Raw genomic sequence first — 16,946 nt, 5'->3', positions numbered from 1 at the left:
TGAACGAATGGGACAGATAGAAGTAGACTGCTCCTAATACTTTTGCGGTGGGGAGGGGGGCAGGGTGGGGTGGTAGATTCTAGAGTGAGGGCCCCACAGATACAAAGTTACTTAACAGATTTAGAACAGAGCTTTGAGAGTTGTGAAGCTCCGGAATTCACTTTAGAGGTCAGTGGCTAACACACCACATCACCATTCAAGATCAGATTAGGTTGGTTATGAAGCAAGAGAGAGGCTGAAGGGATATGAAAACAGGGCAGATAAATACAATTAAAATATTTGTTTGCATATAGCATATGCAGTGACACGATATGAGCCAAATAGAAATACATACAACATTAGAGTAGGCTATATAATTCAGCAAAATAGTTAAAAGGCCAAAAAATGCTTGGAATAACAATCCTAATGAACAGTGCATCAGCAGTTGCAACACAGCACAAGGATCAAATTGCTAGAACATAATTTCTGGGGTGTTCTTTGACAGGGCAAACCACTTCCAGCCCCATCTCAACTTCAATTCCCAATCAATTTAAGGCTATCAAATGTATTACTGTAGTTAATAACTAATGAACCATTCTGACTTAGAATTCATTTGGTAAAAATTCACCTAAAAAAAATGCTACAGCAAAAAAGCTCATTAATTAGAATGTCAGCTCCATGGATTGTGAAAAGCTAACATAGACATGCTTTTGCTCTGATTTAATGACATTGCAAGTCTTTCAGCTTTAGTATTTGTCAGTCCGCTTTCTGAACTTCAATTATAGCCTCACACTATTGCAGAATTCCCTACAGCATATCTATACATCAAAGACTATTTCTAAGAGGCTCTCTCTGCTGTGAACATTTACTATACAAGGAAATGCTGGGTGAAGTGTAAACAGAGACAATAGCTTGACTTAGCTGGTGAAACTATTACCCGAGTCAGTATGATGGAAGTTCAACCCATACTTCAGGACTTTAGCACAATGTCAGCATCCATTTATTTTTGATTACACCTCTGAAGTACCTGGTCTATTTTTCACTTTAAAAGGAGTTATACAAAGGCATGTTGTTGCAATATTAAAGTAGTATTGTTTGCTACAAGTTTCTTGTCTTTCAGCTAAGAGGTTAACTGAAGCTTCATCTGCCAATTCAGGTGGATGTCTAAGATTCCATGGCAATATAGCTGTCACATTTGTGGACACAGATTACTATACTTCAAAGTAATTCCTCATCCATGAAAGACATTGGGGAATATTTAAGGCAGAGCAATATTACATTCTTTCCTTGGAATCTGGACTTGATCATCTCTTTTGCTATCAGGATCCCTATATAAATTGACTCAGAGCCATCTTTACCAAGTTAGTAAAAGACTTGGGACTACAGACTACCTTATTCAGGGCAACACGAGTCCAGGAAATGTAAATGCCAACAATGCGATCAGGATGTTATTCTGAAGCTGTGGTCATGTTTGACTGTTGGAATAGCGGTGGATTTACACTGCAGCTAGCTCTGGTGTGCTAGGTAAAATTGCTTGATGCTGTCACTGGGTGAATGTTCCAAACTCTATTAATATCCCTACTCATGATCAGCATAAAAAAACTGAAAAGAAAATTTAGGGTTTAGAGAAGGCAGCTGAAAATTATTGAAGTGATTTTTCAATTAAAAAACCCTTCATTCCCTCTCCTACTTAACTGTATCCCTCTATCCAGGAAGGCTCAAGTCTTTGGCAAAGCCAGTCTCGCCTCTTGCCTGAGATGACATGTCCTCCATCCCTGTTGGGAAGTGCTTGCTCTTCAATGAGAATCCCTACAATAGCACACATGAAGCTGGCTGGTCAGCATGAGGGGAAAATAGACATAAACTGCACCCTATCTGTACTCTGACATGCTGCACCATCCCAATAACCAGTGTTCAGCTTTAAAGGTTTCACTGTTTCCAGGGAAAACTAAATTAACTGCTAGTAATGTTTCAGCAAAAGACAAAAATAAATCAATACATCATACCTCAGGAGCAACAAAATTAGCTGTGTAACACGGAGTCATGAGAAGGCCATTATCAGCACGCAGCTGCTTGGCAAACCCAAAGTCACAGATACGAATCGACTCTGGGTTGCCTGACTCATCCACATACAAGATGTTACTCGGTTTCAAGTCTCTGTGCACCACCTAAATGCATTAAAATATATTAATACAACGATCAGTGAATTTTTCAACCGCTTTTATTATTGACGCACTTTCAATGCAATGCTTCCAGAGAATTATCTTGGTGAATTACCAAGATCCACATTAAAAGTCTGAATATACAAGAGTTAGGAAACCCTGAAGTTGGTAAATGTATTTTACAGTCTGTCACAAAGACAGAGACCAAAAAGTTTTGAAGTTTATCCCTTGTTCTACGCAGACTCAACTGACAGCTGTTGAAACAACAGCGGAAGCACTTGTAACTGCCCTCAATGTCTGCAGGTTAGAGAATGGAATGGAACTAGAGAAAAACCAGTCAGAAGGGTGCCCCTTCACCTGATAGGTAATTAGCAATTATCCTTGAAGTACATGTATTTGTAGTTTAGGTGATACAGAATTGTGCCCAATTGTGATTAGTCTCACAGTTAAGTAGGATTTTGACACTCACTGTCCAATGTATGCCAATAATAACCACTTAATTATAGAAATGTCAGTATAAGGGAGAAACTGGAGGGAAAGAAACCAAAATGTGATTTCACACAGGCCTCATCAGTTCCTTATGTGCTTTGCTTTAGTGTTAATTTGAAATTGATTTTGCAATTCAACAGAAGCTAATTAAAATTTGGCTATTAGATTTCTTCAAAATGTTAATTCTAGAAAAAGGATGATGGCTTTCATTTTGGAACTAGGGTTTTGAGCTTGGACCAATGAAATGAAAGATTCCTTTCTCTGCTGGTACTAAAGGGATTGAGTTAATGTCAATCAAATCCCAAAGATGATGAGAGTCCAGATCACAACACTGTTCTTAGTTCCGCATTAACGGGCTGTCACACCAAGTGGTATGGGAACTGTAGCAAAAGCAAACATTGCATCTGTGCAATTAAGTGAGGGTGCCCTTGCCGATTTGAGGATTAAGGCACATTAGTGGGAGGAAGGTTGCAGTTTTGATATTTACCTACCTGCGCTACACCTGACCTCAGTGATTGATTGATTCTATCACACAAAAAATATGTTCCATTCCTCAGCAAACATCCCCCACCTTGAGAACAAAAATTTAAAAAAAGGAACATCCACAACTTATTGGCCTATTAAGAAAAACATTTACACTCTAAAGCTCTCAGCGGTTAATTTAAATTTCAATGTAGTGTCTTCTTCATTTGCAGACTAACTTTACTTTTTAAGAATCTTTGTTTTAATCTCTTGCTCTCTCCCTTAAATATCCCTATTCTCTGAACATTCACTGGGAGAACAAGCCAGAAATGTATCTAGGCTTCAGCTTATTTAACCACGATTGGTGCTGCACTAATTGTTTGTCCCTCAGCTTTTCTCCTCTATCCTTGTGCACAAATGCTTGGCCTATAGCCAACACGGCTCAGAACAGCACACAGGTGGTCAGCTTTGAATTGGGGAAATTACGGATACAAACTCATTTCCACTTAATGCTATTTACACCAGTAGGACTGAGATGTATCTGAGTGAATAAGTCAGCAAAGTGCTTATGTACACAATGAGTTCACAAATGAAGAGTAGATAAGTAAATTCCACCTACAAATTACATTATATTCCGCTTTTACCTATGGGGCTATACGCTGAAGGTTAATACCATTTAAACCCAAAAAAGTGATTAGAATAGCAGAACAGGTGTAAGCTTGGAAAATAACGAAATGCAACAGTGAACTTTAAAATCAGGATATATCACTTCACTGCTCAATGGACAAGGAGTGGGGTTTGATGTTCCCCTTGGTGAACATCAATTCTCAAACAGCTAAAGATTCTGTGCTGTTGTGGTAGTTAATAGGAGATAACATGGGGTTGATTTGAACAAATGTACAATTTTAATTTGAATTATTTTCCAGAGACTCTGAGAAGCAAACTGGCAATAAGTACCAGAAGCTTCTGCGAAATAGATTGCATTATGATAGAACATATAAAGAAGAAAAAGAATGGAGTCAATTATCACGATCTCCTGCTGTAGCTCTGATATACTTCATGCAGTTGAGCTCTACAATTATTTCACTGACTGAATGTAGTTGAGCCACAGTATGGCAGAAAATACTTGGAAGAAGGTGTTTGTTTCCACAGACTCTCCAATCTATGGAAAATAGATTAAATGGTCCAGTGTTTTATATCATACCAGAGTGAGATATGTAAAGTCTAAGATTTACAGTTGTTATACAACAATGTATTATAGATTATCTTGAACAAATGAATGATTTCCTATGTCAACTCCAGCATTACTTAAGTCCTTCTCTTAAATAACTGGATGTCAATGAACTAAACTTAATCAATAATTACACACCCATGGCACAAAATTGTTTAAACTCATCAATAAATAGCCAAGGCCACTGGTGCAGCAAGGGTCTTGCATCTGAACATGCTATACCAAACAGGAAGTGCTTCATGTTGGGTGTCAAAATGACAAGTGCAACTTTCCAACACGAAATTCACCTCAAGAACAAGAAAAACAAGAAAGGACTGCAGAACAGTCAAGATAGTTCTATTTCAAAAAAGGCAAAAGAAATCCATTCTTCGTATGTGGGTCGAGCTCCAAAATAAGAATAGATGAAAGTAAAATACTGCGGATGCTAGAAATCTGAATCAAAAATAGAAAATGCTGGAAAAACTCAGCAAGTCTAACAGCATCTGTGGAGAGAAAGACAGTTAACGTTTCCAGTCCGTATGACTCTTCAGAGCTAAAGAGAAGTAAAAATGTGATGAAATTTACACTGTTTAAGGGGGGTGGAGCAGGTGAAGCTGGATAGAAGGCCAGCGATATGTGGAGGCAAAGGAGAGATTGACAAAGATGTCATGAACAAAAGGACAAAGGGCCTTAATGATAGTGGTACTGGCTAAAGAAGGTGCTGATGGTGGCATTAAGATCAAAGCAGCATGTGGTAATAGCAGGGCGAGGGTAAGCACTCTGGAAAGAACGTGAACAAGTGACAGATGGCTCAAGTGGGGGTGGGGCGAGGGGAGGGGATGGTGGTGGGAAAAAAGATTTAAAATAGGATAAAAGGTGAGGATAAAACAATGAAAATAAAGAAAAATAAAAATGAGTGGATAAAAAATAAAAATTAATATTGAAAAAGGGGGATAAAAAAGGGATGAGGATGGAGGAGGGAGTTCATGGTCTGAAGCTGTTGAACTCAATGTTAAGTTTGGAAGGCTGTAAAGTGCATAATCGGAAGATGAGATGCGGACAGACCGGAAGACAGCGAATTGCTGCTCCCAATGTGGTCTCTACATAGGAGAGACCAAAAGCAGACTGAGTGACCGCTTTGTGGAACACTTTTGGTCTGTCCGCAAGCATGACCCAGATCTTCCTGTCGCTTGCCATTTCAACACACCATCCTGCTCTCATGCCCACATGTCCTTTCTTGGCCTGCTGCAATGTTCCAGTGAAGCCCAACACAAACTGGAAGAACAGCACCTCATCTTCTGAATGGGCACTCTACAGCCTCCCGGACTGAACATTAAGTTCAACAACTTCAGACCATGAACTCTCTCCCCCATCCTCAGCACTGTGGGTGTACCGACACCACATGGACTGCAGTGGTTCAAGAAAGCAGCTCACCACCACCTTCCCAAGGGCAATTACAGATGGGCAACAAATGCTGGTCCAGCCAATGAAGCCCACATCCCGCGAATGAATAATTAAAAAAATGCAGGGTCTGACGGACGAAGAGAAGCCCTAAACATACAGGCTAAGCTCAAGGAAGGTCCAAAAAATAGTGAGTTGTCTTGATCAGTCTTTATCTAACAGCACAAGCAACTGAGGATGCCACTTTCTATTGGGCAGTGGCAGCATTTGGTAGACCTCCAGCATAATTGAGAAAAAATAAATTTACATACAATTCTAAGGAAAGTGACTATAAGAGTGTAATTTAAAAAAAAAATCATTCATGGGATGTGAGCATTGCTGGCTAGGCCAGCATTTATTGCTTATTCCTAATTGCCCTTGAGAAGGTGGTGGTGAGCTGCCTTCTTGAATCATTGCAATCCTTGTGGTGTAGGTACACCCACAGTGCTGTTAAGGAGGGAGTTCCAGGATTTTGACCCAGCAACAGTGAAGGAACAACAATATATTTCCAAGTTAGGATGGTGCGTGGCTTGGAGGGGAACCTCCAGGTGGTGATGCTCCCATCTTTCTGCTCCCCTTGTCCTTCTAGATGGTAGCAGTCATGGGTTTGGAAGGTGCTGTCTAAGGAGCCTTGGTGATTTTAGAGCAGCCCAATTGAAGGCTAAGAGTAGGAAATTCATCTGATTGAAACATGAAGTGCAGCATTAAAGATCACAGAAAACAATCTGTTCAAAGAGCAAATCCTCAACAGATATTCCTAGGCATACAAATCATTTAATTTTTGAGCTACCTTTCATGACTTGATTCGGATTCACTATCACAATAATCACTACATAAGAGCACGTCTTTTGCCTTGGATGGTAGTTTTGACATAGCTCACCTAAGCAGGGAACAGCAGATGAATCTGCACCTGGAGAAATGATAAAAGGTTTTCTCCACGGCCATATAGACTCTCCACAGGCCTGGCTAAGGTTCAGAAATCAACCCACAGTTTCCCAATCAACCCCAGTAGCCATGGGACATTAAAACCTTAAAAAATGACTATTGCACTAAATAGTGGGAAAAACACTATTCCACGTAGAATTCTCAGGCTATGACAGGCAAATCTGAGGCTAAACAGGTATTCGGTTTGAAGTTTACTTCCCAGTTTACGAAGAACAAGGCTCTTAATCACTTAAACGCTCTTTAATCATTTTCTAACTAATGTATCACTTTCAATAAACTTTCACCATGTAAACCAGCTGTCACAGATGTCTCATCAGATGCATGACAGGTTAAGGCTTTCAGTACGACTAGAATCTCTACTCTGCCATTGCAAAGGCATAAACCACATGCACATAAGACCAGTCACATGGAGAGAAAGGTCTTGCGTGACCGATAAATGTTACTTGCCACTTATAAGGTCAAGCCTGAACATTGCCAGGTTTTGCTGCACATGGTTAAAGACCATTTGATCAACACCTCGTCTGTCACAGGTGCAGCACAGTGGCTACAGTGTACACCATTTACAAGAAGCATTGCAGCAGCTTGCTAAGGCTTCTGCGACAGCACCTCCCAAGCCCATGATCTCTACCACCTGGAAAGAAAAGTTCAGCAAACACATGGGAACACCACCCTTCCTTCCAAGTCATATGCAATCCTGACTCAAAAATATCACCGTTCCTTCATCATCACTGGCTCAAAATCCTGGAAATCCCTACCTAACAGCAGTCAGAGAATCTCTCTGTAAGGACTAAAGTGATTCAAGAAGACAGCCCACCACCACTACATCAAGGGCAATTAGGGATAGGTGATAAATGCTAACTTTTGTCAGTGATACCCATCAATTTTTCCACTCAGCTACCCAGGAGTTACTCTGCAAGCCGCTCACAAGTTATTGATACAGTAGTGTAACTGCGCAAAAAAATTAAAAGTTACCTCATACTGAAATGAGCAGGCTATACACAACAAAAAATTGGAGGGGGCGTTAATGCCCAAATATCATGGATGAATTAGAAAAAACAGAGGGCGATGGGGTAATTACCATCGCTGAATCTCCCACTATCAACATCCTGGGGGTTCTCATCGACCAGAAACTGAACTGGACCAGTCTTATAAATATTGTGACTACAAAAGCAGGTCAGAAGCTGGGAATTCTGAGATGAGCAACTCTCCTCCTGACTCCCCAAAACTTGTCCACCATCTACAAGGCACAAGTCAGGAATGTGATGGAATATTCTCCACTTGCCTGGATGAATGCAGCTGCAACAACACTCAAGCAGCTTGACAACATCCAGGACAAAGCAGCCCACTTAATTGGCACCCCATCCACCATCTTCAACATTCATTCCCTCCACCACAGGTGAACAATAGTAACAGTGTGTACCATCTACAAGATGCACTGCAGCAACTCGCCAAGCCTTCTTCACTGCAGAAGCATGGGCACATCACCACCTGCAAGTTCCCTTCCAAGCCACACACCATCCTGACTAGGAACTATATCACCATTCCCTCACTATCATTGGGTCAAAATCCTGGAAGCCCCCGCCCCCTCCCTTCCAGGACTGCAGTTCACGAACACCAAATCAAAATCCTGTCTTGGAAGGGAGACTGAGATTGCCCCTTGAAGTTTTGCACAAAAAGAGGAAATGTCTCAGAAGTTGCTCCACTATATTTTATTATTTTGAGGCTTTTGTTAATCCTGTACCAATGTGACTTGCACTACGGCCAACCTTGACATTTCAATCAACAGTCCCCTAGGTGAGGCTTCAATCTACACTGAAGTTACATGTGTGCTGTCTTTTTGAGTTTCAGCACTAGATTCTACTGGAACAACAGTGACACAAGCAGCACTGGAGTTTTAGGGTAAGAGCCAGAAAAAGTAGAAAACATTTGAGGAATCAAACATCCACGGCCAGGAATCACACACTGAATTTTAAAATAGCTAAGTTCACAACTAAAGTAAATGGACTGGGGTAGGTTTCTCAAAGACAGCAGCAGAGAAAAAAATGGAACAACTTAAAACGCATAGCATAAATACAATACTAAAACTAACTCTCACTATGCAAATGTAACACCAAACGAATTAACAAGTAAAATGTGAAAGATATAAACAAGGGGAATAGCTTTACTATGATGTATTTAAAACATGCAGAACAATGATTGTGAGGAATAAAGAAAGGCAGAAAAAAGAGAGAGTGGCAGAGGTTAAACAAATAAAAAAATCTCAACAGGAGACAGAAGAGATGGAAACCTTAATAGGTACAGGCAAGCTTGAAATGGAGAATGAGTACAAACTAGTAAACATGATTACTTCTTCCCAGTGCCTTTATTTTCACATTCTGGAATTCTCACCCTAAAACCCACTGCCTAAGACTCCCTCCTTTTGACCAAGCTTTTAATCACTTCTGCCAAAATTTGCTCCTTTGGCTTGCAACTTTTGTATAATTACATCATGACATGTACTGGAGCATATTTGATATGTTAAAAGGGCTATGTTTAAGCTGCAACAGAAGACCTGATCAACATGATGTCCTCAAACCTAGTTAATCTAAGTAAAACCATGAACAAGATGAAAGAATGGGCTCAAAATAAAAATCTCCAGGGACAAATGGTACTAATTGCAGAGTGCTGCAGGAGACTTGAGGCACAGCTTATGAAGAAAGAGGTACCAAACACAAGTGAAGTTCCAATAAACTGGAAACAGGCAACAAGGTGCCCATAATTAAAAGGACAAAAACAAAAGCAGCAACAGATCAATTCATCTTACTTCCATTTTGTGTTAAATAATGGATTTAGTTATCAAAAGAAAACCTGAAGATTACATAAATAAAAGCAAGCAAACAGCAATCACAGATTCAGATGGGTGAGATCCTGCCTAACCAACCTCCTTTACTTCCATGAGCAAGTGGTAGCCTAAGTGAACTGTAATAAGCCCTACAAAAAGCACCAGACTTCCAAACGCCATTTGAAAAAGTTCCACATAAAGAGACAACCTTATAAATTAAAGATACAGGAAGCCATGGTAAACCCTCAGAATTAATAGGTTAGTTGAAGGGTAGAAAAGGAGTCATTTTTAGGAATTATGTCGCATTGGGGAAGAATGTGCTGGGATGCCCAGGCATTGGTTTTTTAATTTCCAAACATTAGATTCAGAAACAAAATGCAAAATGATCAAATGTGCAGATGAAAAATTAGGAGTGATGGTGAAATATGAAGTGACTGCTCAAAAATTATAGAATGAGTTGGATACAATATTTAAGCGGCATAAAAATGGAACATGGAAGTTTACTGTAGGCTAGGATAAAGTATTTCAAATAGAAAGAAAAAAAAAGCAACACACAGTCCAGGAATAATGTTAAAACAACCAAGGACAAAACCAAGAGATTTGTGGGTTTTTAGTAAACTTAATGGTCAACTAATGCACAACAGGAATCAACGGTCAAGAGAATATTGAATTTGATATCCAGGACAGTAAAAAGAACGAGGATAGGCAATATAAAGGATATAATTCTAAAGGGGATGCAGGAGTAGAGGAACCTGGGGCCTATGTGCACAAATCAGTGAAGGTGCAGGTTGTGAAAGCGGTTAATAAGGCATATGGGATCCTGGGCTTTATAAACAGAAGCAGAGTACAAAACCAAAGAAATTATAGAGAACCTTTATAAAACACTGGTGCGATCTCAACTGAAATTGTATGTCCAATTCTGGGCACCACACTTTAGGAAGGATGTGAAGGCAAGATTTACAAAAATGACTGAGGATGAGAGACTTCAATTATGAGGACAAGACTGGTAAAACTGAGGCGGTTCTCCTTAGAAAAATGGAAGATTAGAAGGAGATTTGATACGGGGGATAAATAATGAGGGGTCTTGACTGAGTACATAGGGAGAAACAGTTCCCAGTGGCAGAAGGGCCAAGAATAAGAGGACACTGATTTAAGATGATTGGCAAAGCAGAAACGGGGAAAACCTTTTTTAAAAAATACAGCAAATGATTAGGGTCTGGAATACATTACTCGAGTGCATGGTGGAGGCAGATTCAATCATGGCTTTCGAAAGAATTGGATAATTATCTGAGAAGAAAACAATTGCAGGGCTACCGGAAAAGGCTGGTGGGTTGCTCTTGTAGAGAGCCAATATGGACACAACGGGCTAAATGGCCTTCTCCTTGTGCTCGAATCATTCTATGGTTTTGGAAGTCAGAGAAACTTGTATAGCACTCTGATCAGACTGTTCTGAGTGTTGTGGCAATGCTTTGATCAGACTGTTACTGAGTGTTGTGGCCAGTTCTGGTTATGAAATACAATGGTTACTAAAGATAGTACACATAACAGCCGAGGGGCTAACCTCTCGTGGCTGAGAGTTGAGCTATGAATAAAGATTTGGGCTTTATAATCTTAAAGGGAGGCATCAAGAGATGATCTTATAGAGGTAAACAAAACAGTTAAGGGAAGAAAGGTAAATTCAGAACAATATAAACTTACAACATTAGAGTAGGACAAGAGAACATATTCAAACTAATAAGAGGCAAACTTAGGACTAATTTCAATGAATAGTTTTCATGCAGTCGTGGCATCAACACATTGACTCGACTTCAAAGCAAGAGCAAACTCTGGAAACTTCAAAAAACAACTAGATGCTGAATTTTTCTGAATAAATTAATTGATATGTACCATAACCTTTGTTTATTCTGTTAAACTTCTCCTATGAGTTAATGCAAAGCATGGGAATACATTTGCCCCATCCCTAGAAACCACACTTGAGCTGGATTCCGAGTGTTCTCTGCAGTTTCAAACAAGTTAGTTTGGAATAGATTTTTCAGCTCAAAATCAAACAATATTGAGAAATAATCAGTCACTGGAAAGGACCAAAAGCAGCAAAACGCTCCATTCTTGGATCTAAGTCATCACATCAACTGAGGTACACTGAATTAAACAAATGATTTGACCAACTTACTGACCGAGACAGTATGAACCCAGAAGACAATAATTATATAATAGTCGTTTGGTAGTAGAGAACTTGCATATTGCTGAAAAAAGACACAACAAAACTGTGTCTTGGACTCATCAGGACATTCACAAGAATATCAAATGTAAAGGGGACAACAATTAATACCTCGTGAGAAGGGAGAGTACTGATTGGTTGCCAAGTGGACTCTGATTGGTAGAGGAGTTACCATGAAGAACGCACCAAATAACAGATGACTGACCGTTAACTGCCTAGCTTTGTTTAAATTCAAATCAGGCAGGTTGACTGATTGGTTAAGGCATTGCCCTAGGGAACAAACCAGAAAATGGCTGTTGCCAACATACCTAGCATCACACCGGCACTGAAATTCATATATCACATTACGCTCAGAATGTAAGCTGTACATCCCAGAAAATGGTGGATCATATCAAACAGCATGTCCTTTCAACTGACAAGGTACTGACCATACACAACCAGCCCATGCTTGCAAAACTCAAAACACAGTGTCCAACATTAGATGTGATTCCAGGATTGGACAACATTTGCTAAACAATCCTGAATGTGCTAAGAATTACACTGACAGTCAGTTGAAGATTATCAGTCAGGCTCGCAGTGTGGCTCACTTACGCATGCTAGAAGCTACACAAAGCCCTGTTCTTTGCAGACAAAAAGAATGTGTACACATTTTATCTGCCAACCTGCCTGGTTTGAATTTAAAAAAAGCTTGGCAGTTAATTATCAGTCATCAGTTAACTGGTGCATTCTCCATGACAATGTCTCTACCAATCAAAGTCCACTTGCCAACCAATCAACATTCTCTTTTCATAAAGTGTAACTTCTTGTTCCCTTTACATTTGGCATTCTTGTGAATGTCCTGATGATTCGAAGACGAAAAGCTTTGACGTGTGTGTCTTTTTTCATTGACACTCACATTATATAATAGTTTAAACATTTATCATTTTCAAAGTAGACATCACAAAAGACTAGAGACAACTTTTGCAAACCAAAACTGAAATGTGAAAGAGCCACATGAATTAGGAGGAATAGGCCATTTGGCTCTTCAAGTCTGCTCCTCCATTCAGTAAGATCATGGTTGATCCGATTGTGGTCTCACCTCCACTATCCTGCCTAACCGTGATACCATTTGATTCGTTTGTTAGTCTGCCTTAAAACAGATTCCCACCCTCCCATCCCTCAGAAAAAAATTTCTCCGCACCTCCATCTTATACAGTGGACCTCTTATTCTTAAACTGTACCCCCCTAGTTCTGTTCTCTCCCACTGGGGAAACAACCTTTCAGCATCCACTCTGTCAAGGATCTCATATGTTTCCAAAAGGTCACCTCTCATTCTTCTAAACTCCAATGGACACAGGCCCAATCTGTCCACCCTTTCCTCATAAGATAACCCTCTCATCACAGGTATCAGTCGCGTAAATCTTCTCTGAACTGCTGCTAATGCAATTATATCCTTTCTTAAATAGGAGACCAAAACTGTACACAGTACTCCAAATGTGGTCTCACCAATGCCCTATACAACTGTAGCAAAATACAAAATCTCAAAATACAGCTGTTGCCAGTGGAAGAAAAGCTATGTTGTGTTTTTTCAGAGCTTAGTATAAAGTAAGGCCTGGAGGAAGAAATGGTTATGTGGCAGCAGTATGATACTAGAATGATGCTGTGAATAATCCTCTGGTTCCCAACGGCCTAACTCCCCATTTGTAGACCGTTGAATGAGTAATTTAGGTCACACAGAGATTTCTTACATCAAAATGATAAAATCTGTAGAAAAGTTAGACTTCAGTAGGCTTACATATAGTCAGTCGTTCAATCACATCTTTAGAAAGAAACATTTTAATATTAAAAATTAAAATCAGAATCTGCAAACAGCGCTACTCAATCTCATATGAAAGATATTCCAGGCATTTTGATTCTAACTTGATCAGTGTGAAAGCAATGCTCCAAAATATCTAAACTTTTAAAAAAAAAACTGTCAATGGTTAACTTCAGAAAGGGGTCAAGTTAACCACAGAATTGTTTCTTGAATTACACTTAGCCTAAAAATGACACTTTGGAACACATTTTTAAACAAGAGGAGAGTCTGTCCATGATATTACAGCATTAGCAGACAGAACGAAGGACTAGCATTTTCCTCTACTGCTGCTAAAAGCAATCAAAATGTTGGAAAATGTAAATTATATTTACCCCCTGTGCATGCAGATAGTCCATAGTGTTTGTTATGGTGTACAATACAGCACTGGCTTCGCGTTCAGAGAAAAACTTTTGCCTGAGAATCTTGTCCAGCAATTCTCCCCCTTTCATGAGTTCTGTCACTAGATACACATATTTACCATCATGATAAACCTGCAGAAATGACAGCAAAATCATGAGATCTATAATCAATACAGCTATTGTCATTTACAAAATTCATATCCTTTCCACACTCTTTTTTGGCAAGTGTTGAATGTGGGAAATTGTGTTTTATTCATCATTACTGGACAGTACTAATGTGGATTATATCGCTGTAAAATATCAGGGTATACAACAGTAACCTACAAAATTAAAAGGCTAAACTTAATGAAATTAAGTGGCGAAACCTAATGAAAATCTGCACTTACATCTTTCAAGGTAATAATATTGGGATGCTGCCCATATCGAAGTAGGATGTCAATCTCCTCAGAAGGATCTCTCTTACTTTTATCAATTATCTAAAAAAACACAATATTGTTTAGTGCAGGGAAGCACTAACGTATATAATCAACACTTAATTTATGAACTGAAAATCAAACTGTTGTATTAAAATTACGCAAGAGTTTTCTGATGTCTGCTTTACCAGTTAGGTACCAGTTTTAACAATTTCACAGTTTGATTTGCACCAAAATTGTTTTGAACTCACTTGTCAGAAGTGATCTTTCAGAGTTACAAAATACACATTTAAATGGACACAAGCGCATAAGCTACAAACACCACAGCCAAGCAGTAATACAATGACATGACTGAAGCTATATTAAGTAACAACAAAACAAAATTAACAGCATCAACATACCAGGTCTACCCTTCCCTACACAAATTATTCAACCACAAAGCTTGGTGGAACATTGCAATGCTTGCAATTTTAAGTATTCTTAAAAGAAGAGGTATACAAAATGTCCAATGAGAACTTGGGATGAGGTTTCACAGTAAAGCAAAATAAAAAAATTAGCTCATTCCAACATATACTGATTTTCTAGAGGTTTTCTTTATTCTATCAGCACTGGGTCAAAATCCTAAAAATGCCTAGCTGTCATCACCGAGGGAACATAATCACCACAAGAACCTGCTTAAGGCATTTAGGGACTGTGAATAAACGTCAACCACACTTTAATGAAGAGGAGGAGGAAGAAAGAAAATTAATGCAAGATGTCCCTCAGAAAAAAGGTTAGGGGGCACTTTGGGACAGATTTGAACATGTTTTATTCTTTCACAGGATGTGGGCATCATTGGCTAGGCCAGTATTTATTGCCTATCCCTAAGAAGTTGGTGGTGAGCCGCCTTCTTGAACCAGTGGGGTCCTTGGGGTTTAGGAACACCCACAGTGCCATTAGGGAGTGAGCTCCAGGATTGTGAACCGACAACAGTCAAGGAACAGTGATATAGCTCCAAGTGCGACTTAGAAGGGAACTTGTAGGTGGTGGTGCTCCCATGCTTCTGCTGCAAAGGAGCCTTGGTGAGTTGCTGCAGTGCATCTTGTATATGGTGTACACAGCTGCCACTTTGTGCTGGTGGTGGAGGGAGTGAATGCTTAAGATGGTGAACGGGGGATCAATCAAGTGGGCTGTTTTGTCTTGGATGATGTCAAGCTTCTTAAGTGTTGATGGAGCTGCACTCACCCAGGCAAGTGGAGAGTATTCCATCACACTCTTGACTTGTGCTTGTAGATAGTGGACAGGCTTTGAGAAGTGGTCAGGGGATGAGTTACTTGCTGCAGAATTCCCTGCCTCTGACCTGTTCTTGTAGCCACAGTATTTATATGGCTGGTCCAGTTCAGTGTCTGATCAATGGTAATTCCCAGGGTGCTGGTAGTGGGGGATTCAGTGATGGTAATGCTATTGAATGTCAAGGGAAGATGGTCAAATTCCCTTGGAGATGGTCATTGCCCAGCACTTGTGTGGCACAAACATCAGGAAATACTTTAAAACAATGGCCAGAGGGAGAATAAAGGATTTATATAATGAACACAACTGCAAAACATAAGTTAGAAATTGTTTCAGTACAACAGTAAGCGAACAGTCACCATGCAATCCATATCCCTTGTTACTGATTCCATTCCAACCCACCCACCATTTCTGGCTGAGCCAGATAGTTTATAGCCTCAGCACCTTGTCAGACCACAAGCTGAGCTTCCAACTCCATATTCCCTCCATCATAAAGCCCATTATTCCCACCTCTAACCCAACCTCAGTTCAGCTGCTGCTGAAGCCCTTAATCAATATAATTGTTACTTCTGATTTGACTTTTCTAGTGCTCCCCTGGCTGGAATTGAAAACCTCCAGGCTACCTAAACTTCAACATAACCAAAACTTTATACTTTGCAGCTGACAGCTGTGAAGATGGAAAGCAGCCGAGTTCAGTAACAGACCTCTAAAGCAAAGTTTATTTGAAAGAAGCTCTTCAATCTGGAGTAGTCAATTACGACTGGAACCATAAGAACTAACAGGAGTAGGCAATTCAGCCCCGCCATTCAATATGATCATGGCTGATCTCATTTCGGCCTCAGCTCCAATTTCTCACCCTCTCCCCATAATCTTTCAACCCAATTCTAATTAAAAATCTGTCTATCTTCTCCTTAAATTTATTCAGCAGCCCTGCATCCACTGAACGGAGGTAGTGCATTCCACAGATTCACGACCCTTTGAGAAAAGTAATTCCTCCTCATTTCTGATTTAAATCTACTACCCCTTAGCCTAAAACTATGGCCTCTCGTTCTGGAATGCCCCACAAGGGGAAACATTTGCTCCATGTCTACTTGGTCTATCCCCTTTAGGATCTTATATACCTCAATTAGATCTCCTCTCATCCTTTTAAACTCTAGCGACTATAAGCCTAAACTGCTCAATCTCTCCTCATAAGACAAGCCTCGCATCTCTGGAATCAATCTAGTGAACCTCTTCTGAACCGCCTCCAATGCAACTACATCCTTCCTCAAGTAAAGGGACCCAAAACTGCGCACAGTACTCCAGGTGCGGTCTCACCAATGCCTTGTACAGTTGCAATAACACT

At 39.9% G+C, this 16,946-nt stretch overlaps 1 protein-coding gene and 1 long non-coding RNA gene across 7 annotated transcripts in view; one reads left to right on the top strand and one right to left on the bottom strand.

The window, feature by feature from the left end:
• LOC121290612 overlaps positions 1 to 4,196 on the top strand; it is a 30,517-nt gene extending 26,321 nt beyond the window's left edge. The window contains exon 3 of the long non-coding RNA XR_005945851.1: positions 4,019 to 4,196. This is a non-coding gene — a long non-coding RNA (uncharacterized LOC121290612). The remainder of the gene's footprint in view (positions 1 to 4,018) is intronic.
• Positions 1 to 16,946, bottom strand: part of LOC121290611 (ribosomal protein S6 kinase alpha-3) — a 97,559-nt gene that overhangs the window by 8,756 nt on the left and 71,857 nt on the right. For all 6 annotated transcript variants that reach the window (XM_041211277.1, XM_041211276.1, XM_041211278.1 and 3 more), the window contains 3 exons: positions 14,306 to 14,395; positions 13,893 to 14,051; positions 1,986 to 2,147 (listed from right to left, as the gene is read on the bottom strand). In XM_041211277.1, coding sequence (XP_041067211.1) covers positions 1,986 to 2,147; positions 13,893 to 14,051; positions 14,306 to 14,395 — 411 coding nt within the window. The remainder of the gene's footprint in view (positions 1 to 1,985; positions 2,148 to 13,892; positions 14,052 to 14,305; positions 14,396 to 16,946) is intronic.

This window comes from Carcharodon carcharias, chromosome 18 (genome assembly GCF_017639515.1).
Source record: "Carcharodon carcharias isolate sCarCar2 chromosome 18, sCarCar2.pri, whole genome shotgun sequence".
NCBI classification, from domain to species: Eukaryota; Metazoa; Chordata; class Chondrichthyes; order Lamniformes; family Lamnidae; genus Carcharodon; species Carcharodon carcharias.
Note: the sequence above shows the minus strand (reverse complement) of the source record. Positions and strands in the feature narration are given on the sequence as shown.